Raw genomic sequence first — 25,172 nt, 5'->3', positions numbered from 1 at the left:
AGTGAGCGCAAAGCAAATGTGATGCTACCAGCCTGAGGTTAGATAACGAAGGCTGAGGACCAAATTAATAAAACATTCTTTTCTATTATGAATGAACCAAACAGATAGAAAATAATGTGTTTCAGGAAAAGGCAGGCACATAGAAGAAGCGACGGAGTGAAGGATCAAAGTGAAATAACTGAGATGCATAAGAAAGAATGAGAGAAAAGATGCAAGGGAAGGAGAAAGGAGTGGGACAGAGTCAGTCCATCCCCTGGGCTGCTGCTGCTGCTGTTCTAACAATAGCTTGGCAGCAGCAGAAACTCCTGTGGGCTTGCAGCTCTGCCGCCCTCTCAGGCACAAAGGCTGCAACAACTGGTAGAGCTCTTCTGCTCCATCTTAGTCATTCCTGTTGAATTCATTTCAATTTTAATGACTTCTGGTCTGACATCAAACGCCGGACAAAAGATTGAATTTTAAGGAGAACTGTTAACAATATCAGCTGAAAATGGCCAACTGGAGGAAGAGTTTGAATGTAGGCGGAAAGTGGACCGAGCATTATTCAAATATTGAACAATAAGGCCGCATTCAGACTGCAGGCAAATATCCGATTTTTAGCCCATCCAGATTGAAACTGGATGACTCTTTTGAAGTCTGAACAGTCCCAAACCACATGATATCCGATTTTTGCAAACCAGATGGAAACCACCTCCAGGAGGTAGTTTCATATCCGATCCATATCTCATTTGGGCAGATGCGTGTCAGTGTGAACAGCTCCAAACACTCAGATCGGATATGACTGTCCCAGACGCTCCAAACCACCCGGCCATTTCCAGTTGTGGAGCTACTCATCCTTTCACAGAGAGCATGTACAATCTCTGATGTCACGTCAAAAACTATTATTTGTAGTTTAAGTGTTGCAAATTCACATTACAAGTCATGTTTTAATAGCAGAAAAAAAGACCGCATTTCCACGTAGGTGCGGGTCGCCGCGTACCCTACGCCGTAGGCTCTGCGTTGGTGTAACGCGGAACCATAAATCAGCCTTCAGTCGCGCTGTGAGCCTGAACCTGCAGCCCGTCAGCCCCTCTCCTCCTAGGAGGACAGGTTATGGAGCGGGGCTGCCAGTTATTAATTGCTGGTTCGTTTTGTTAACTCTGAGCTTTGTTGGTTGGTTTGTTAGTTTGCTGGTGGTTTTGTTCTGAACACCTTTCTCTGTTTCTCATTTTGCTGGGACGCCGGGTCCCTCCGCCGATCACACAACTTCTGCGGTATGCGTTCATTTTTATGTCTAAAAATGATGCGCAGTGCCGACCCAATCAGAAACGGTAGGCTACAGATATTTTGGGATTTTTTATATATATAAAAGAAATACATGACTTCACACAATACACGCGCTGGGTGACGCCTGCGCTCCGACGTCGTTGCTACGGCAACCCGTCAGATCAGTCAGTGATGTGGCCCAGTCTGAACAGAGCCATATCCGATATGGACACTTGCTAAAAACAGTGTGGACAGTCAGCCCTGAAAATCGGATATGAGAAGGAATCAGATATATATCAGATTTGCCTGCAGTCTGAACGCGGCCTAAGAATGGTTGAGAAGGTGCATGTTGTATTTCTCATACGCTGATGTGTGGCCCTGGAATAGACCTGCTCTAATCCCCATTGGACAGATGGATGGAGACTTAATGAGAGGGATCTAGCAGTAGTTTGTAAGGTACAAATTATTAAATTATTAATTTCTCTCTGGGAATAAATAAAGTAGTTAGAACTGAATTGAAATAATAAAAGACTGTAAGTTATTATTTTTTTTACATTTAATTTGCCATATCAACCCAAAAGCACCAGAGAAACAGTCAAACAAAAATAAGCCGTGATTTTAACAACTGTGACATTTCGACTGTCTCGGGTCAGTTGGAGCAAACTTCAACAATACGCTCTACAACTCCAAATAGAGGAATGGGCAGAGATGACAGGTGGGAGCAGAAAAAGAGCAAAAACTGAGAATCCTGAGAGTTTTACCTCCACTCCTCCTGGGGATGCTTTTTCTCATATTTCTCTCTAACATGAGACACACCCAAATCAGGGTGTAACCAGTGCAGAGCGTCAGATTTCAAATGGGTTAAGCGGAGGCCCAAAGAGGACACACAGCGCAATTTGTGGATTTCTGCTATCTTCTGGATAACACCCTGTTGAAACAAATGAAAATTAAAGTCAGTTAGGAAACAACTTAGGATTTTACAGCCAAGTAATGTTTGTGCTTCTTACCCTGACATCTGTGGCATCTCCGTGCCTGATATTACTCGCCCAGGTGCATGGTTCGCTGTTAGTCTCAAAGTAATGGAAGATCTTGAGAACCTTGTCCATGGAGCCTGGGGGCCGCTCTAGACCTCCGGCAGAGCCGCTTGTGCTAGGACCACCAGGCATTCCAGGTCGAGACTTGACCCCACAACCACCCGCTGCAGAGTGATTGAGACTAGGTTCCAGGTAGGAAGACGATGCCATGCCTGACTCAGATGGTCCTGCTGGGGCTAGCTGGCCGTCATATTCTAAAAATAAGGCAGACAATTATTATAAAACACAGTAATCTGTGAAGAATGTGTCCTGTTTCTGTAAGAGAAAAGATATGTTTTTGTGAGAAAAGCATTCCACAGCTAATGCAATAAATCAAAAATCTTCTCAATCTTTTTTGAAAAATAAATCTGAAAGCCACAGCCTTTCAATTATGATCAAAACACGCAACAATCATGAACATATACAATGGAATAAATCACAAAATAAAGAGAAAAAAAGTCCAGGTAAAGAAGAAACTATATACCTGCATAAGGTAGTAACTGTAAGATAATTTCAGTGAGACAAATTGGAATAGATAGACATTTATACTAGAACTGAAATCAATAAACGAGCAAAAGACGGAGGAACCTGTTAGAAAAGGCTTAATGGACTGTAAGTCCATTTGGTTAAAGATATATATCAGGGGTTGTGATACATGTAAATAAATTCTCAAACACCAGGAAATACGGCAGTAAAAGCTGACAGCCAGTGACTAAATCAGCCAAGTCAACAATTTTGTTAATCCTTAGGTTCAAAAGCCTGTAAGTGAGGGAGTCAGTCAGTCCTTCCAGCAGTGTTATATGTAAACCTAACCTGAACTGGTATTCATATCACGTTTGGTCTATTTGTCAACAATGATTCCATGTCTGTGTCCCAGCACTCGTGTTTCCCTTAGACATATATACCTCAATGAGTTGACATCAATTAAATATATCTGTTTATTCATGGTAACATGGGGCAAGGGATTTCAGTGAAGCTCAAAGTTGAGAAAAAGATTCCCAAACAAAAGAAGTCTGTCACTTGTGACAAAAATATTTTTTCATATTCTGCATCCTGGAAGCAAAAGTGTTTTTTTCTTTTATCTTTAATATTTCTTATTCTTGAGAACACAATAAAAATGCAGCAGCACATAAGAGACACAAACAAACCAGAAATAAGCAAGAACAAGAACATTTTAATGTCTTTACCTCTGTCTCATCCATTCACACTTTCATAGCTTTGCATTTAGCCCTGGTTTGTTATTCTAAGCTTGTGAATGCATATCTATATATCCTGTATGGATTTGTTCAATCATCATCATTACAGGAACTGGGATCCCTTTCCCTTGCTTCTAAATTTGACCCTGTGTGTGTGTGTGTGTGTGTGTGTGTGTGTGTGTGTGTGTGTGTGTGTGTGTGTGATGTCAAAAGCTTAAATCATCATCATTGGCAATAAACATCTTACAAAGATTGCAACTGAGATAACTATATTACATTACAGTTGCAGTGCAAGGTCATTGCAGTGAATACTTCAGTTCTCAGTATTGCAAGTTAGACGAGACACAGCCCGTGTCATGTTAAATTAATAAATAAATATGAATAGGCTTAACCATAAAACTGTAGTATCCCTCTTTGGTTCTCCTTAATGGACAGATTGCAGAATAAGTAGAATCAAGACTTTCAACTACTTGATCAGCTACTGTACCTCCTAAAGAAAGAAAATGGTCAGACCAGGTTTCATCCCTGGTCCAGGGTGATCTCTTACTGTTAAGTGAACATTAAATTCATTCACACGTTTGATAACACCTGCCATAAAATACGAGCCCATGAGCATCCTGAGTGGTCACTTGGGATTGGTTCTCAGTAACCTGCTCTCTGGGCAAAACATGAAACTAACAGTCAGCTGTGAGTTTAGCAACAAATAAGATATCCAATTAAGGTTTCTATAAAATCCCAAATACATTCTGTGATGTAAACTACATCATTATTCAGACATCAACACACTTCAGATTTGCCAGATTCTTCACTACGAATGTTGGGAAAAATAAATAAATAAACCAATACACTCCATTATGTAACAGACTGGATATAAGAATCGTAAAAAGAAAGTGAAACAGTTGATTTGTGATCTCATACAGCTCAGTGTCAGTGCATCTCTGCGACTAAAGACACACAACCTGCAGCTTTTATACTCTACAGCTTACATCTGAAATCAGTCTCTGGGGAAAAACCTAAGAACTTGCTCACAATCAAGAGCAACTTGAATGCATCCATACCCTTTGTGGACCTAGGAATTAGGGCTGCACGATTCTGGACAAAATGAGAATCACGATTTTTTTGCTTAGAATTGAGATCACGATTCTCTCACGATTTTTTTCCAATATAAAATTTATTGCACTTATTACTTTAACTTTGCAACAGCTGAACAAAAATATAATAACAATAAACATCTCTTGTCTTCTTTACACAAACCTTTGAATAATTTAAACAATAATAACAATTTTGAACAATATTTGTTCCTCCCTGAGTTGAACACCCTTTCAGAAAGGGGACTTGTAACAGATCCTGTAGTTCTGAGGCAACAAATTATTCCTCTGGCTGCTTTTTGCTGTAACAGCTGACATTGAACATAAAAACAATAAACATCTCTCTTGTCTTTAAATAATTTTAACAATAAAAATTTTAACAATATCTATGTGCAATATGTGTCAGGTGATGAGAAAGGTAGATGTTTCTCCAAATGTAATCCACAATCATTAACAAAATATAACAAACATGACAACATGATAGTTGACCATGACAGGACTACAACAACCTAGAACATAGGCCTAGTCCTTTTTTTATGCAGCCATCTTTAAATTTTTTTTTTTTTTTTTTTTTTTTTTTTTTTAAATCGTCGTCATTTGGAAATGAGATTGCGTTCAAGCATGAATCGAGATCGCGATTTTTTTTAACGATTAATCGTGCAGCCCTACTAGGAATTCACACAAACATCTTCTCTTCTCACTGTGACACTCTTGACTTCAGTTGTGCACTGTTACACTATGAATGAAGTTGTGGGAAACAGAAATATGCATGAGTCCCATCACACCTCTGCATGTGGCCTGAACAGCTGGATCTGGATACATCCACGGCTTATTTACAAATGTACTTCGTGTTATCCGCTTTTGAACAGTCAAGTATGTTAGAAAAAAGGTTTCCATTTGACATGAACATGTGCTTTATCATCACTGTGTCATAGTAGTAGCTGTGTGTGTTATTGTCAGACTATCTGTTTTGTATCAAGTGCCTGAAGTAAATGTTTTTGTTTTGTTTGTTCCCTTGCAATAGTATCTAAGCACAAAATGATTGACTACGGTAAAAAAAAAAAAAAAATCCTTGAAACAAAAGAAGTGGTCATATGCCATTTTTCCTGAGATATGAAACATTTGTGACAGGCTACAGTGAAAATACTACAAAGCACCCTTTCTAAAGATATCTGTAGCAGCCAGTTTTAGGGAGTGTAGAAAGCCACTAAACTGCACTCCAGTCCACTCTCATCTTCAACAGGGTGTTCCCCACTACCATAACACAGCAAAAGGACATTTCCTAATTAATACTTTCAATACAAAATCTACAAAATATGTTAAAATTACATTAACAAAATATTAATTAATGTTTGAAAAAAGTACACTACAAAATATCTAACAAATTAAACCTTCTTAATTAAACTAAGTACACACACACACACACACACACACACACACACACACACACACACACACACACACACACACACACACACACACACACACACACACACACACACACACACACACACACACACACACACACACACACACACACACACACACACACACACACACACACACACACACACACACACACACACACACACACACGCGCAGCCCACTCGCCACCACTCCCTCCGTGGCTCCAGAGTGACAGCCAGCCTGTTAAACCACAGCAGGCGACTGTTCAGCCCTGGCCACATCAGTGCACTGAGGATGGTTAACTGGTCCTTTTAACTTTATCATTGACTTTGTAAAGTCTCAGATGCTGATTCTTCCGTTTTCTTTTCATTTATTTCAGTCCTCACCTAGCAAATTACCTGCATTCTTCTCTTCTTCCATCTTCTTGGTTTTCATCTCCACCTCTTTTTTTCCCCTCTGAAACTGTTCTTGCCGCTTGTGTTATGCTTCCAGGCATAATAGTTACTGGCTTCTATCTCAATTTGATACTCCTGTCCTATTGAACCACTTCTCTTCCTTCCTGCCTCTCATCTTTCTCTGATCCTCCAATAATCCCCTCTGACCACCCCACACCCCTCTTCTCTTGCACTATTTATCCATCCTTTACCAAGGACACACATCATCTCTACACCAAATGACCAGTTATATACCTATAAACATCTATGAATAAGGGACCAGCTAAGTTTGGGAGTGTGGTTATATGAATGCTTGTACTTATTATGTATAGAGACATACATTACACAATCACACAGAGGGGGAAAGAAGATAACATAAATCCTTAAATCCTGTGTGAGTGGATGCTTTAAGTAAGGTTCCATGGTTACTCTTGTCCTTACCCTACATACAAATGTTGTTACAATTCAGAGTTCACCAAATTACACTGTCCTAAATTCATAACAAAACAAAAATACTGTTGTAAATAGTTACACAAGATACATTTCTAATTGTTGTGGTTAAGTGTCTTTCTTATTCCATTAAAACCAAACGCTGTGAGCCTGTCATGGACTGCTAAGCAATATTATGTTATAATGTATTTATTACATATACTTAGCAAGCAGTTATCCTGCAACGACAATCAGGAAACAATCTTTATCTTGATCAAGCACAATCAAAATAAAGTTAAGTCTGTAAATTGACAGCTGATCATGTAAAACTCCACTCCCTCTTTGGAAGCTATTGTATTCTCTAAATTGTAAAGTACTACAAGCTACATATTCTGAATTTAGATGGCTTGTTAGTACACTATATGCATTTCCATTACGCTTTTGTACAAAAGAAAATCGAATATCTGAAAGTTCAATAAAGGTAGCGCTGCAGGGGGTTAATGTTTCCACTGATCACTGTTTTTCAAATATAAGTAACGCTGTATCTCGTCCTGCGAGACTTCTCTTCAAAACAACGAAAAAGAAATTCTCAAAGACGAAGAAAATGGACTACAACATCATTAGTCTTTGATAAATTATTGCTATTACCACTACCGCTGTTGCAAAAATAGCCAGATGATGAAGGCAGCTGATGATCATTCAGATGATCACTCAGAGGCAAAGCCCTTATGTAATGTACGGTATAATGATTGAGTGGTGTTACAGGACAACTACATCGTTAACATATTAATGAGGCCAAAAACAGATGGAAATTAGATTTTGATTTCTTTAGATTGACTGGCTACGTCACATCCAGCACTGACAGAGACGCAAAAATTTTAAAAAGTGCTTCCATTAACTTTTACACATAAGTTGATCATCACCTGAAAAAAACAGCTCCTGGAAGAGTAAAAAGGTTATTTTTATATTCTGGAGTTTTTTCAAATTAGTGCCATTTCCATTACAGGATTTCTTTTTTCGATATTTGGTTTTGCGCAAATCTAGGGGTATTGGAAATACACCTTGTGATGGTGTTAGTATATGATGTTCTCCAAAATCAAAGGTAATCAAAAATACAATTTTATTTTTCGACTGTGTGATTTTTGTCATTATAAGGCAGCAAGTCTTTTACATCCATCTGAACATGGCACATAAAGGTATTTTGAATGATGGTAAAAATTAATTTCCCTTCTGGAATTAATAAAGTATTTTTGAATTGAATTTGAAAATAAGTGCATACTATTAAAAACACAGAATATTTGAGACTAATATTACTATAATTGTAATATGTGCAATTCATAAATATCAAACATTCACAGTGCTGCATGAGAGATTCTTTAGTACATACTTGGTAAGGGGTGCTGGGCATAGATGCAGGCCCCTTTGCTCCAGCAGAGAGGAATACAGCCGCTGTTCTCCATGTTTCATGTAGGGGGAGCAGTTCCAGGTTGGGCCACGGGGCCAAGACAAAACTGCTGGGCTCAAAAAAAAGCATAGAGCCAAAGAAAAGGACCACTTCCTAAACCAAACTGTTCAAACTATAAAATATATTTATCGACAAATCCAGATGAGCCAAGGAAGAGCAACTAGAGGGATGTCTAAAAATGCCTCCCAAAAGTTTGGAAATTGAGACTTGCTGCACTGGAAATTGGGTTTATTTTGGTGATTAGGTGTACATATTGCATTATTATTTATTTTTATTTTTTTTTTTAAATACAAAAACAATAGAAAAACAAAAAAGACATCAAAACCAGTATCCCATTGTAGTAGCTAACGCCAATAGAGAAAAGGATCCAATAAGAGAAACTGGGCAATGTCAAAATATGCTGTAAAATCTGAAGACACAAAGTGCAGGAGTGACCAGCCGTCGTTACGTCAGGGACCAGTTATCACGGTACAACTCCAAGTGATAGGGAGGATTAAAATGTGTTACTGAAATAATGGACTTCCTTCCACAGGAGCGCAAACAGCTGAATCTTTCCAAGGAAAAGCCCATTTGAAGGTGAATCCTTCATCTGTACGAATGGGATATCCCCAAATTGTAATGGGATATCCCAAATTGATATCCCCAAATTGCAACTCAGTCCTCAAGCTCGCTGAGACATTTTCCTTTCTTAAGTCACTTGTGCTTAAGGGTCCGAAAAGAGAATCCATCCATGTCATGTCATGACCCTTGACTCAGCAAAATACCTTTCCCATGACACAAGGTAATATGTAAAGATTCCCATCAGGAAATTCTTCTTCATAAGCTTGTTTACCTCAGGGATCAGTCTTGGAGGATGGAGATAATTAAGTTATGTGCTGAAGCAAGCTTAAACAGTGTAGCTGCTTTCCAATCAGATCCTCAAATTTTAGTCCTATAGTTGACAGGTATATCAAGTCACACTCTTACCTAAAACATCTCCACAAAGCATGAAATTCCAGTTATCAGCGTAGACTTAATAATTCAATTAATCAATCCTTTACATAGAACACAAAGACGGTCTCTTCCATCCAAGCAAAAATCCTAGGTAGTTCCACGTTGAACAAAATTCCCACGATACAGGGCACCAATTGATGCATGAGTAGGATCCATACGTCCGTGCATCTTCTATACCTGCATCCTCCTGTTCAAGCTTGTGGAGGGGCTGGAGTCTATCAAAGCTGTCAGAGAGGCAGGGTACACCCTGGACTAGTCAGGAGCCATATAATCACATCAAAGTCAAGATTCCCCCAAAAAAGACAAGTTTTGTTTTGTAAATCCACAATGCCGTCCAAAGGAGATGAAGGGGAAAAAAAAAGAAAATCCAAGAAAGTAGATAAGAAAAATGAGCATCGGTGGAAAAAAAAAAGGACTAAAAATGTAGGGCAGAGAGGGGCGCAGAGAACTGGAGCATAGAGAAGGAGAGGAAGATGAGAGTAGCCAATGCAGGAAGAAAAAAAGAGATCAAACACAACAAATGAAAGAGGAGGGGAAAAAGAGAGTAGGAGTCAAAAATGTGAAGAAAAGAAATATATGAAAAATGAAAGAAAATATTAATTGTAAAGACAAAGAAGAGGTAATAAAACAAGTTGGAAGCAGACAGAAAGCTCAGAAACCTGAAGGAAAAGATAAGCTTCACATCCTCCAAATTTTTCCAAACCTCAGAGCCTGCAGGAGGTAACCAGGTCAAAGCGGGTATCTGATCCAGGAGCGCAACATGACGTGACAGATACATTTATGAAGAGGCGGAGAACAAAAAAGGCAGCTCCAAAAAAGCCTTGATACAAAGCCAGAAGAGATAAGGGTCGGACTACGTTGAGAAAATGAGTTTACGGGAGTGGGTGAAATGCAGCAAATCCACTTCAAAGTCAATATGCTGCGTGTCAGTCAGTCTGGTTTTTTGAAGGGTTTCTTCCGTAGCATCGGAGAAGAGAAGCGAAATCACAACATCACTCCAGTCGCTCACACTCACTGCAGCAAAACACAAACAGCGTTCATCCGGCAAAATCCTTGAGTTAAGTGCCCCGAAAAGCCTCTAGAGGGTGAAAGTATGTGCATAAGCCTAATCGAAGGTGTAGACAAGTGTGTGTGCATGTTAGTAAGGAGGTAGATAGTTGTGTGTGTGAGAGAAACATAAATGTGAAATCGGGTGAGTGCATGTGTAGGTGTCAGCAAAAAGTGAGAGCAAGCCAAATGTTTCTCCTCTGCTGTGTCCACAATGTGAAAAGGCTGCTCTGATCACCTACGGGGAAGTGGTGTGTGTGTGTGTGTGTGTGTGTGTGTGTGTGTGTGTGTGTGTGTGTGTGTGTGTGTGTGTGTGTGTGTGTGTGTGTGTGTGTGGTAAGGAAAGAGACAAGATGAGGAAGAAGGAGAGATATTGTAATTGAGACGATGCAGTGGAAAGTCGACAAGCGGAGGCGCCACTATGCAACAGAAGACCACTCCTCATAAACACTTTCACAGACAGGCAGTCATATATTGTACACACTGGCAAGGTTTTTTCTAGGATCCATGTTTTATAAATGGTTTCTCATAAAACACACAAAATCCACCCCCTGACATCACACAAGACTCGATTCTGTCCAAATTTCTTTCCAACATCCTTCCCAACGGTCTGCATCTGCTGCTTTTAGCAGGTCTCTACTGCCCTCTTTCCTCAGTTCGTTTTTCTCTCCTCCTCCCCCAACACGTTTCACCTGCTCCTGCAGCACGCTACCCCTTCTCTGAAAGTACGGCACTCTGAAAACAAATCCCTTTTAAAGTGACAGAGCACAGTAAGATCTTAGCTATGATTCCACCGTTATAAACACTACGTTTGCACCACAACTTATCACCTTCGTCATGTTAAAAAAAGAGAAACGTTTTTAAAATGCAAATGTCCTGTTACTCTAGAACCAAAACTAAGTCATCTCTAAGAGGTTGGTATTGTAGGTCAGTGTTTGACATAGCTGTTTTGAGAAGTGTGATTCATCTTCAGACAAAACTACTTAAATTAGTGATTATCAAGCATGAAGTGTCCAAATGGACCAATGTTCCACAGAAAATGTTATTTAAAATGTTGTTTACCAAGTTAACTCTCTCAGAAGTGGAAGTAAAGACCTTGATGCAAAGTTACAATACTGTGTACCTACTTATTGCAGAGCTGGTCACAAGTCATCAGTCACAATCTAAAGCTAAGCCACAATACTATTCAGTGTTTCCCCTAGAATTTTTTTCAGGCCTGGTGGTACCCACCGAAAAAACCCTAAACAGACGAGGCGCGTGGGACGGCATATTGGACATGTGACATGCAGCAATATAACAAAGTTTTACATTAAAAATCATTCAAAAATCATTCAAAAGTCATCAAACTCTATACATCCCATAATGTATAATATTCCCGCGCTCTCAGCAGCGGTTCTCGCATCGTTACTAAGCAACGAAGCAGGTTGACTCCCGTTGCAGAACAGCGCTGCACAGAGGCGCTCCTAAACGTAAATGATCATTGATTTATGAATGAATGGATACGCCGCTTATTTTTGGCATATTACATTTTTTTTTAGGCCTGGCGGGGGGTCTCCTTGGCCTAGCGGCCCCGCCAGGCCTATACAATGGTAGGGGAAACACTGCTATTAGTTGGCTTGATTTATGAAATCATGATATCATGACACTTTACATGATCAGGTAATTCGAGCACTACTGCTGATTGGCTGAAGGTTGACATGTTGTTGTTTTTAATTGTGATCATATTCTGTTACACAATCCATTACTGGTAGGACTAGAAAGTAGCAGCAGCAAGTAGTGGCGATTCGGGTCACAGCTTTTCAAAGCCAGCTGCTGCTGTTTGTGGCTACAGCCAAAGCCTTAGTGTTTGTTATGTATTTGGCTTGCTTCTAATATTGTCAACTGAATGTGCTTTGATTTAACAAGTACAGAGCGAACTCTTTAAACTGATTTGTATTGCAGCATGTAGAGAAATCGGGAGTATATTTTCAGCATCATCTGGATCAGCTTCTTATTGTTAATTGACTAGCGTATTAGCAATAACTTTGACCGGGAATACAGTGAGAGTGCTTGAAAAGAGCAGTAGGTGGGACAATGCAAGTGATACTGTAATAGGTGGATACTTCCATGTTATCTTTTCTGTAGCTCCACCCATCAAACCATATGCAGTTACAGGGAGGAATTATTGTAATGCTGCTACATGTTTGAATTGAATGAAGTCAGATCTTTCTGATTTAATTCTTGTCAAGCCATATATATTAGGGCTGGGCGATTTTGGAAAAAAATAAAATCCCGATTTTTTTCTCTGAAAACCCGATTTTCGATTTCGATTTCGATTTTTTTGGTAAAACTACAAAAGACAATGGAAAAAATTGATTCAAATATTTTATCTTTATTTTTTAAAGAAAAATAGCAAACAAATTTCCCTATTGGGAATGAAGTGCAACTGAAAGATACTGTAAATCCCCCTTGAGTTTAGTAAAGTGACAACATTTACAATTTTCTTGACCAAACTAGACGAGCTCTGTCTGTAATGCAGCCAGCTGCAAAAAATCGATTTTCCGATTTCCTTTTTTTAACATCGATTTTGATTAAAAAATCCGATTTAGATTTAAAATCGATTAATCGCACAGCCCTAATATATATATATATATATATATATATATATATACACACACACACACACACACACATACACATACACATATATATACATATATACATACATACATACATACTCTGTGAACTTAATGTTCACAGAGATTCAGAGGCTTCATGTCATTCTCAGTGCTGCATTGGTGGCATCCTAGTCATACTCTGTTCATGTTGTGCTTCTGATTACAATATTTTTTTATTTATTGTATTTTTTCCTGTTAAATCTCTTTTTTTTAATTTTCTGTGCTGGTTTGGATGCTGTGGTGCTTACAGGTTATCTGCATGTAATTCAAGGACGATTTACCATCTGCTGTGATGAATAACCATGACAACGGGAAAGTTGTTTACATATGGAAGCATTTGACTAAGCTTTTTTAAAGCTCATGTAATTTGCAGATCCAGAGGGGTTAAAGAGGAGACACTTGGGAAGTTGAGCAGAGGAGAACAGAAAGAAAGGGCAAGTGAGTTTAAACCATTTCCTATTTGAATTATCAAAGAGAAGTTAAATAACTGTCACATCAAAATGAAACAACCTGGAGCAATGATGCAGACAAATTTGAGACTGTCTGGAATAATGTACTGTGCATTCCTATGTCTTTCACTGAGGTCACGTTTACACGTAGCCGGGTATTTACAAAAACGGATATTTCCCCCTCTACGTTTTGAAAAATATCCTCGTTTACACGAACCCGCATAAAAAACGCTGTTAAGGGTGCTATGAGCATCCAAACCTGCAGGGGGCAGTGTAACGAGAAGCGTAAAGTCATGCTAGCCAATCGGAATCCTGGAAAAAAACGTCAACAAATGACACGTGTGAAGCTTGAATAATAGAGTTCCGCGTTAAATCGACGGCGTAGGCTACGTACGGTGCGTGTCGCCGCGTACCCTACGCCGTAGGCTCTGCGTTGGTGTAACGCAGAACCATAAATCAGCCTTGACTGCCAGTTACTTCCAAGACGGAACGAGAGTCTTTCGTTTGGAGTGACAGAGAAGTGGAGTTACTTTGAAGTGTGACTTTAGAATATAAAACTATAAAAAAAATACAAGAAAATATTGACGGTGGCCAAACAAATTGTAAACACAGGTCGCACAAATGATGCTGGTGACGTTTCTGTTGCATAATGTGACGTTCTGAAGCCTAAATCTCTGTTTCCCTCCGTTTAGAAGCAAACGTGAAAACGACGTTTTTGAAAATCTCCACTTTGGCCGGAGTTTTCAGAAATGATCGTTTTTGGTGACTTTGAGCTTCGCTTTCGTGTAAACCAACGGCCAAAACGCATGAAAACGCCTCAGTTTTTGCTCCGTGTAAACGGGGCCTCACACATGTCAACAGAAGCATATTTTGGACTCCCATACCAGTCTACCCAGCTTTTATACAATAGAGACAGATGCACCAAAAAAGAGCAGAAAGACTCAAACAGGTAGGAACTGGAGTGTTTGTTGACAACAGAGGATGCAATTACGGACATGTTACAGTGAAGGACATCTTTGCACCCAGACACTGAACAGCTGGCTGTGAGATCCTATTGTTGTGATCTACTGACAGCTCACCTGTGTTGCCTGTTATACTGCGTGCAATATCCTCAACCAGGTTGTTGCCAGGCAACAAACAATAACTTAATTTATTTAAGTTAAGTTATTATTCAAGTCGATGTGTGTGGAAACAATACAAATCTGTAAAATGTTGTACTTACCAGTGTAGTAAGATATTCTGGAAATATCTGAAACAAACAAAAAGACAAGAAAAAAAATGTTTACTTTGATAATTGTAAAGCAAAATTCAATTACTTTGTTGACTATGATTTATCTTCTTCCATGAAAGAAATAAGATAAACTGTGTATAATTTTCTGTTTCTTTACAAGTACCGTTATTTTTTGGCATCACTCTGTAATCCAGTTTCCTGAGCCTCTATGCTTAGGAAAATAATAACAACAACAATAATAAATAATAATAATAATAATAATAATTATTATTATTATTATAATAATAATAATAATCAAATGAGAAAAAACAAGTTCAATGAAACATAAAATTAAAAAAAAATAAAAAATCACCAAACAGAGAAACTAAGAAGCTCATCAAAAAGGTTTTTGATCCATCAGAAAATTAAATTATACAACCAAAGTGGAAATGTATTTATTGGCATGAGATAATTTTCTAATGAGACTAAGCACTTACAGCTGTGTACGTGTCACTAAACACTGATTACTGAAGGCATGCAGCATCTCTAATGCACCAGGAGGTCATGATGTGCTGCATCCAAAACAGGTGGAGCAAGGCGAGAATCATGACAAAGCAGAATATATCTGCTCTGTCATCCTGCACGATAACTTTACATTGACTCTAAAATATACCTCATGACCTCGGTCAGTCTATACTTACCAGTCATATCCCCAATCCTTTTTCTAATGCTTAGTTACACTGTAGCAAAAATGACAACAAAATTTGCAAAACGATGAAATGTCCTACATGCTGAAACTATGCCGTGCTCTGTTACTAAGCAACAACCGGAAAGCAGGGCTGTGGTGCTAATAAGGATGCCAAGGCTTTGTTTCATAAATCATGTAGGATAAAAACTGTGTCCCAGTTCATTACATCTGCGAGTACTGTACAAACGCAGTGAATACCAAAGTTCAAAGGAAATGTTATGTAAGAAATTTAGACATCTGCAGTCATGTTCCAGGCTCATTTTATAATGCACTTGAAATAAAGAACTATAATTTATTTTTTCAAACTTATTAGTAAAAAAATGTTTTGCCCAGGTGTTCACAAGCAGAATACAAAGAAAAAAAAAGTGTAGAATCAGAATGAATTGTTTTCATGTACAATATGTACACTGCATAGACATTGCGTGAAAATCTATGTCAGTTCCTTTATGCAACGCAATACTTTACCCACTTTTTCAGGGAGCTTAGTGTGTTTTGCATACTCATAATTTTCTATAATCACATAATCCAATTTGTTTCTAGCAGTGTTGTATCCCAAACATTGGCTAAAAGTGGCAATTAACAAACAAGACATAAATCCTGACATTGTTCTCTTTCCTTAATTTTAATATTAACTAATGATAAATACAACATTGAGACACAGAAATTTTGAGGTTGGGTTAGTGGCACACGCAGGAAAAGAAAACAAAATTGATTAAATATTTTTTGAAATGTTACTCTTTGTTATTGATAAATAGTATTTTGAGGTACTATTGCTTACAAATCTGGTCCAGTAAATTCGATATGTATTCAAATGACTTTACATTACATAAAAGTGCAACTATAACATCACCATACATATGTTTCTTTCCAATAGACATGTTTTTCTAGTTTCAAACAAATATCTAGGCAGTTATACTATGCTAGTTTCACCAGAAATTGACTTAAACCTTTCAAGTCTATAATGATGTCACAAAACTAGAACCTTGAAGTGGTTGTGAAACATCAGTCACCACAATAGATATTTTCAGTTGCATGATTGCTTACAGAGCCTCTTTCCTCCTACTCTAGTTCATAGCCTCTCTCTCACTCCCACTTGAAGAGTTTATTTAAAAAAATAAATAAAATAAATGCGCGCACACACACACACACACACACAAAACTATTGCCTCAGGCTATAAACCACTACGGCTACGCCTGTTGACTTCAAGCTACAAGGAATTGCACAACTTCATCCTCATCAAGAAGACAACAATAACAGCTCCTCTCTACACTAATAAGCTTGTTAGAGTACTATCAAACCAATTCCAGGGCAATGCAATGTCAGGGCGTTTGCCAAGAAGTTATCATAATCTAAATAACAGCTTTAATGAGGTCACTTTCTCTGTAAGTAAAGTTGTACTACAAAAAAACCCAACTTATTGTAGAGGTGGAACTACTGCAGAGGTAGGAAGGTCAGACAGCGTGCAGTCTCATATATACCAGTACCCTTTTTCATATCTGCATTTTTCACGTTGGGGAAACACTATCCATTTACTGTATCAGGAACTTAATTTAAAGAAAATCCTGCAAGCAATCTGAAAAAAAGAATAGAGTGTACAGGAGCTAAAGCATAAGAGTTACTAGTTACTACTAGTTTATTTCAATTTGTAGCCCAGATTTTTAAAGCACTCTTTCATGTGAAATAATTAATGGTTATTAAAGTGATACTTCACAAATATTAGCACAAAATCTTGTTCATGTTCATGGTGTTCATTCTAGGATTTGCTTGTTCAAATAAAAAAGGTTTCATGCAAATACTTGCTTAAATATTCTATGAAATATTCATGTATGAGTCACATTTTTGAAGAGAAAATACATCAGGGTCTCAGAGATCCTATTTTATTTTTTCCTGCTCTGCAATTTTTTTCTCTGACTTGAGAGAATGATCACTTTCTGAGGGTGAAGAAGAAAAACATTTTTAACAAGCTTTTGGATGGTACAACAGCACTTCAGATAATATTGAGATAATAATGAATACATTCATCCAAACAAGCTTGCATTTGAAAACATCCAGAAGTAGGAAAACTTATTTTGGTTTAAGACACCTTACTTGCAAAACATGAATGTGTAGTGTAAATATATGCCTCTATATTAATCTGTCTTGTAATTTCATTTAGAAGTTTTTCTCAATAAATAAATCCAGTCATTAATGTATTAATCACAGCAAATGCAAGAGAAGATAGCTACAAATGATTTACTGTCAAGATTTTAGGGTGAAAGAAATAACAGCCATATATTTAAAAAAAAATGTGCTGTGTAAATGTGAAAAGGAGGTTTACTACTGTGTAGCATAGCTCTAAGTGTTTAGGACCTGAGAGTAGCAGCAAAAGCAAAACGTTTCCTCCTTGCATGATCTATAGATACGTTTCTGCTGAGATACTGCTGTAACTGTGATAAAACCTAACAAGCAAACCACACTATATATGTTTTCCAATCTCCATATCAGGCACAGAGTGCTGGCCACATGGAAAGACTTAGGCAAAACAGTGAGCTATGGATGCAAACAAGGACAAAGTGGTGATGGTGCATGGACAGGTTGGACTTTACAGGCAGTCTACTAATCGAAATATGACAACCATATATCCAGAGAAACAAGTCTAATGGTGTTCTCTGATCTTTTTTTTATGTTTATAATAAAGTATACTTTTAATTTATATTTTCTTATTCGATTATTTTCAAGTTAAAATGTTACATATATTTATGGATAGCCTCTGAAACTGAAGACTTGTATCTCTCAATGTCTTTTGTTTGTGATTGTTGTCTAAAGAATATGATACTAACCATCAGGTTTAATTATATATATTACTTCAGTGCAGAGAATATAGCTCAGGGCATGATGATATTTAATACTGTATATTAAAGTAATCCGATCTGTAGCAAGACATAAAACAACAACTTAACGGATATTTAAAGCCACTGTTTTATCTCCTTAATAGTTTAAGAGAGTGTGTGTGTTTATTTTCTGCTTATAAAAGACTATAAAAAAAATATTTTATTTCACAGGCCTGCAGATCATCTGTGCTCAGCTTCAAAATCAAAACAAGAAATATTTGTGGCTTTGACAAGTTTCAACATCATTACTTTATGAAAGTATCAATCATTATTTTACATTTAAATGTATTCAACAGTGCCTTATGAGCCATTTTCAGACATGAGACACATAATAGTAATGTATTCATTCAACCTTAAGAAGAAAAAGCATTGAAATTATTCAGACATTGGCCACATTAACTTTAATGTTGTGCATTTCATTTAGAAATTAGTGTCAAAGAGCAAGAAGGGAATGTAAATAAAGTTATGTAAATTAGGAAGTCTTCAGTTTTAACTTCATAGCACTAGAAAAATGTATATCAGTTTGCAAAATGTACAGTATGTATGTATAAAACATAGTAGCTGTGGATGAAAGAAGCAGAAAGGGCCATTTTTAGACACGCTCAAGCTCATTAATCAAAGTGTTATACTGGTGAGAGTTTTAATGCCACTACTACCAAAGTTATTACAGACTCAAAAAAAGTTTAGATGTTTTACTTGACCTATCAATGCCACTACTATTTAAACTCAGAGATAAAAAGTGTCTCATTGTTTTTCCATAAATTGTAAATATGCGGCACTATGTTAAATGGTGGAAGGAGTTGAAAGTCTTCATACATAATCATAAACAGAGCAGATGTTTCAGATGCAGTAACAACCTTTAAGCTGTTAATATCTGCTGTGATTGAATCGCCATCTACTTAATGGACAGCAGTGTATGCCTAAAAGGACCTAATTTGTGATGACAGTTGTACACCTACATTTTTGTCCTTTGAACAACAAAACGGACATTTAATACTGAGCGCTGTTGCTGTTAAACTGCATCTGTTAATTCTTTTCAACACAGGTATCAAGACGCAACTATCCAAATGGGTCGAACAGTAAAGAACGAAAAGATCACATTAGACCCACAACAAATACTTAACCCCTTTAGCAGGTCTTGCTGAAGAAGATTACCTATGCACACTAAAACACTGTGAAAGGTCCAGAGTTAAATGTGATCAATTGAAAACAGCTTTTATAAAGAATTAACAGGCAGTTTAAGTATAGCTGTTAAGCCATTCAGATCTGACCTTTCAAGCCTGATACTGAAATTAGTATAAAAAGCTGCATTTTCAAGACACACAAATAAATGCGTTTCTTTATATACTGGCAAACATAAAGTCAGGGTCAATAATTTACTGTAAAGACTGGAGGTTTAATCTCCTAGAAGCTTTTTAAATCATGTTTGTAGTTACTTCAAAAGCTCAGAAATAAAAGGTTGACAGTTTCGCCCCCAAAAAAACAAATTAATTTCTTGGAACTGTGTTTTAAATACAGCCATTGGAGTGAATGAGTTAATGTTTTGACTTTTATTGTCATTGAAGTTAGTGTCTGTGGAGTACTTGCAGGGATTATAATTAGTGGTAGACGTTGTTGTGGTAGTGACATCCCACCTTGAAGTCTGTAGATATTAAAAATGTTTCACCAGTAAAATATGAGTGAGCTTGTATTGACAAGACAACACACAATCATGCCATGCTTCCAAGAGGCAAGTCTGGCAACCAGGAGCTAAGGAACGTTCAGGGAAAGTAATGCAAAAACCCACCTTTGAACCAGTTAACTCATCTGTCAAAACTTTTGTTCACAGAAATCAACAAGTCTAATCATCAGAAAACGGAACTGGCTGTCACTGTGTCAGACAGTAATCCTTCTTTGTTTGTGGTCCTGCTTATCTGTAAGGTTTTCACATGCAACTGCTTGCAAAGCAGTGAGCAGCACAAATTCCTTTCCAGCCCTCAGCCTGCCAGATCTTCTCTACCTGCCTAATACACTCACCAACACATTCCCCAAACCATCAAAGTTACTAAACACCTCCATACCTCCATTGGTGCAGCCAAGAAAATCCCAGAAATGCATTTTAGCAGTCAGTACCCAGAGGGGGAAACCTCTGTAAAAATCACCAACGTCCGTATCTGTTCCCCTCCCTGTCTCTCCACTTCCTAGTTGTACTGTATGCTGTCACTTATAGGAGAGGAAAAACACGCCCACTGATTGTTGTGGACTGACGCACCTGGGGGCTGAGTTTCACCTAAAAACGCCTCCTTTTCCTACCTGACGTTCCCTGTTCTCACAGACTACTGCTTCCCCATCATCTTTCACCCACTTAAGAAAGGCAGCAGAGAAGATCAATCCAACATCCTCAATGCTGCCTGACATCAACATGTCTTCATTTTAATTGAGATAATAGGAGTGAAGCTGAGGAGAACAGACAGCAGGCGTAGAAAAAAAGGCCACTGAAAATTCTCCCACGCATCTCTTGCTAAATGTTTGTGTACAGCACACAAAAAGGACCATGAATGGCTTCATTTGTTGGATGTTCAAACAAACATGAGCTAGTATTTCAATGATATCTACACAGAAAGTAGCTTGTGTTCATCTGATTTATTCTAAATGCCAGAAAGTAAATTACTTTAATAAATCACTTTTTACAAGAAGCCTGGAATAAACTCTTTATCATTTATAATGTGTCATTAAATTTATGTCCTTAACATTCTTTGTTTAAATGTATAATACTATAATATGTTGACAACTAGTTGTGTCTCAGTAAAACCTATGGCCTTTTTGCCCCATTTATTGCATCTAAATACATATCCGATCATGCATTTTGGTGACTGAGAGTGGACGGGTGTAGGTAAAGATGTGATCTGGGTAAATAATCACATAAAGATGGTGGGGGAAAGGCAAACACAAGTCTTTTGAAGGGATGACAGGGCAGCTTTGAGATCCAAAAACTGAAAGATGCCAAAGGAGGGAAACTGCCAAAGCTGCTGGGTACCGAGGTGTATCTGACAAAAAAAAAAAAATTTTAAATCGGGAAACACTCGTTTCTATCATGCCTTACTGCTAAACTAATATCTCTGCTTTTAAATCAAAAACGCCATTATTTGAATATGAATATTTCAGCCGGCCTAAGACACAAATAGATGACGCTCATTATTGTGGTGGATGGTTGACAACACAGCAGCAAGCCGCCCAAAACAACACACACTCAGGTTAAGCAAAAGAAACTCACCCCCTTTTATCCCCCTCAAAAACAAAGCTCCCAAAAATAATCAGCTCCAATCTGGACAACTGGTTTCTCAACAAAAAACAGAGATGTTTCTTTCATCTTGCTCTTGATCTTGTTGACAGAAATCCTCCCTGTTGGTGTGGACCTTTTGCACCTAGAGAAGCAGGAGAGGTGGTTTCTGCCACTGCACCACAGTCTGTCTCTGAGGAATACAAATCACTGGCTGTTGTCAAAATAACCAGCAGAAACGCAGGTTGGGACACCGTTTTCCCCTACAACCATCCAAATCCCAATGCCAGCTCTTGGAAACACACCCACGCGTGTAGCTTAACCCCCATTGTCTGTGTGCTGTGTTGCCTTACCCCCCTTTAATGCTAAGCTAAGCGGCTACAGCCTGAATTATGGCTCTGCGTTAAAACGACGCAGAACCTACGCCGTAGGGTACGGCGTAGGGTACGTGGAACCATAAATCGCGGAACCATAAAAACGTACGGTGCGCGTCGCCGCGTTACCTACGCCGTAGGTTCTGCGTCGGTGTAACGCGGGACCATAAATGAGCCGGGCTTTCCCCCCTCAGTCCGCCCCGGAGAGGATCGATGCTCACCCGCCTCAGCCCTCCGCTCCGGCCGCGCCTTCCTCCCGAGACCATTCACCTTCCCCGGGCAGTAGGGGGGACTTTTACATGTACACCAGCTGATAACAGAGCCGGCTGGGCGCTGGGGTCCCTGTGCCTGTGTGTAGTTATCCAGAACAGCGCCGTGGCCGGTTGCAGGAGTCCACTGAGCTGCTCGCCCCGCCGCCGCCGCTGGAGCTGGAGCTGGGATTTTTTTTTTATTCCAACATGGCTGCAGCTGGCAGGACTCGAGCCTGAATTATGGTTCTGCGTTAAACCGACGCCGTAGCCTACGGCGTAGGGTACGCGGCGACGCGCACCGTAGGCTCTGTTATGGTGTAACGCGGAACCATAAATCAGCCTTCACTGACAGCCCTACGTGTCCACTAACACACGAAAGGGGGTCCCAAAATGATTTTATATGAAAGCTACCGGTTGCTGTAGTCATGTAAGGTGGTATAAGTTTTTGACATGATTAAAATTGACAGAATTAAACTGCCTCAGACTAGGGCTGGGTATTGATTCAAATGTCAAGAATCGATTCGATTCCGATTCTTGATATTCAGAATCGATTATCATGATTCGATTCGATCCGATTCGATATTGATTTGGCTTAGTGTTATTTAAAATGTTTTTTGAGCTGTTGCCTGAATTATATGACTGTAAAATAACTAGTGAAATAATAATTTCACAATAATTATTGTGAAATAACTAAGAAATAAATAACTCAAATAGGCCAATATCCATTTAAAGTGCAAAAAAGAAAGAAATTGCAACAGTTCATGCAGTAAACAAATCATTTTAGCTTATCTAATTTAATCGATCTTTAGACATAAGAATCGATTTTTAGGAATTAATATGAGAAACGATTTAGAATCGGAAAATCAATTTTTTTCAGCACAGGCCTACCTCAGACTATGTAGGAGGCTGTGTGATCATAGTGGTGGGTGTTAATATAGGACATTTCATGACAGCTCCCTTTTGACACACTGACTGACATAATGACTTTTTAAAAATTATTTAATTAAACAAAGATTTTCTTTTTATTGCATTTTCATAACTGTATTGGATAAAGGTAATATGCATTAGAAGTGAATTAGAAAATGATTGTGGCCCTGAGGTGCAAAACAACAACATTCCAGAAACTAATTAACGCCAAAGTAGAGAAAAGAAACACAATAGCGTTTTCAGCAAAAACATAAATAATTTAGTTTAGTTTTTCTTTTGTTTGCTCTCAGTGTCAAACAAGGTGGCCTGGTGGTTAGCACTGTTGCCTCAGAGGGAGAAGGTGGGGGGTCTTTCTGTGTGGGGTTTGTATCTTCTCTCTGTGTTTGTGTGGGTTTTCCCTGGCTTCATCAGTCCACACAAAAAAACCAACTATAAAACATACGTCAGGTCATTTGATGATTCTAAATTGCTCATAGGAGTGAGCGTAAGCATGTGTGGTTGTTCGTCTATATGTGGCCCTGCAATGGACTGGTGACCTGTCCACTGTGTACCATTGCCTTTCACCCAAAGAGAGCTGGGATATGCTCCAGCAGAGCCCCATGAGCCTGAATAGGAATGAGCAGGTATAGATGATGGATGGTTTGTTCTTTCTCAAATGGTGTTGTGTCTTTAGGATGTTGTCATTTTCTGCTTTGTTGTTCTGCTGTACATTGGAGCACCATGAAATTAAAGGACAATTAGCGTACTGTGAAAATGCAGTGCCAAGTGAGTGCTGAGGTCCCATGTTTAGATGAAATCTTAAGAGATTCCTGTCATAAATTATTCATTTCAATATTCTAATGCACACCACACAAAAGACGCTTTGAAATAAAGATGCAACCAAAACACACACTCATACATGCACACACAAACAAAATTGCTTTGAAGATCTATGTCATTATGGATGAGTATTGTGGCTTTCTGCCTCGCAGTCAAGCCTAAAACAATCCATCTACTAACGGGTCGACACAAGCGCTACCACCTACATGTCAGCTACATTCAGTCATGCAGATCATTTCCATACAAAAATAAATTTGTGCAGACACACACTCGATTCAGAAAATATTTTTGTACGCATGGCAGGGTGATGCAAATGAATGTGCGAGGGAGGGTTAGACTTTGGTGGATTAAAACTCATTATGTATGATTACATAATGTTGGGCCACCAGTGTAACCCTCATTTGCATGGCAGCCATATGGCTGCTGGGACAGGAGTACTATGTTTAGAGTAAAAATGTCTTATACATTACACTTTTTAATTAACATTTGATACATTGAGTCACATATCATTACAATTGGAAAGTTTGTGCCAGATATGAAAATAGAAACTCTGTTTATTGTAAAAGCTACTATAAAGCTACTCCCAGGTTTATGTGCAAAAGGATAGTATTGTCCTTTTCTCTCTCTCTCTCTCTCTCTCTCTCTCTCTCTCTCTCTCTCTCTCTCTCTCTCTCTCTCTCTCTCTCTTTCTGTTGCCCTTATATTTTCACATCAAACGTTTTTAAATCACTAAAACAGGACAGGAATTTGCAAACAACAGCAGATTTGAACAGTGTGGCCCAATGAATGGTATATAAGTGTGTCTTTGAGAGATGATTGGCAAAATGCAAAAATTAAAAAATTAAAAATCCAAACAAAGACAAGAAAAACAACCCTTAGTGTGCAGTTTGAGTAACATAAGCTTGAGCAAGATTATTATTTAAATGCATTTAAGAAAACAGTAACAAAACAATCTTTGTTACTTTTCCACATAATCTGCAGTTCAGCAGCTGGTGATGTTTTGAACAGAACAGATGGGAGTATTGCTCTATCTAGTGGTCATTTTGGAGAAGTACTATCTATCTATCTATCTATCTATCTATCTATCTATCTATCTATCTATCTATCTATCTATCTATCTATCTATCTATCTATCTATCTATCTATCTATCTATCTATCTATCTATCTATCTATCTATCTATCTATCTATCTATCTATCTATCTATCTATCTATCTATCTATCTATCTAAATG

The 25,172-nt window shown here is 38.3% G+C and overlaps 1 protein-coding gene across 9 annotated transcripts in view; it reads right to left on the bottom strand.

Annotated features, from left to right (window-relative positions):
- LOC133427240 (focal adhesion kinase 1-like) overlaps positions 1–21,842 on the bottom strand; it is a 63,578-nt gene extending 41,736 nt beyond the window's left edge. For 6 of the 9 annotated variants that reach the window (XM_061716451.1, XM_061716458.1, XM_061716459.1 and 3 more), the window contains exons 1-3: positions 8,257–8,449; positions 2,250–2,530; positions 2,004–2,170 (exon numbers count right to left, since the gene is read on the bottom strand). In XM_061716451.1, the coding sequence (XP_061572435.1) occupies positions 2,004–2,170; positions 2,250–2,530; positions 8,257–8,329 (521 nt within the window). In that variant the 5' untranslated portion in view covers positions 8,330–8,449. Of the gene's footprint in view, positions 1–2,003; positions 2,171–2,249; positions 2,531–8,256; positions 8,450–14,702; positions 14,730–20,369; positions 20,488–21,562 lie in introns of those variants that run through there. The other 3 variants (XM_061716457.1, XM_061716452.1, XM_061716454.1) reach the window with 3 other exon arrangements.
- Positions 21,843–25,172: the final 3,330 nt, after the last annotated feature.

Source organism: Cololabis saira, chromosome 3 (genome assembly GCF_033807715.1).
Source record: "Cololabis saira isolate AMF1-May2022 chromosome 3, fColSai1.1, whole genome shotgun sequence".
In the NCBI taxonomy this organism is placed as follows: Eukaryota; Metazoa; Chordata; class Actinopteri; order Beloniformes; family Belonidae; genus Cololabis; species Cololabis saira.
Note: the sequence above shows the minus strand (reverse complement) of the source record. Positions and strands in the feature narration are given on the sequence as shown.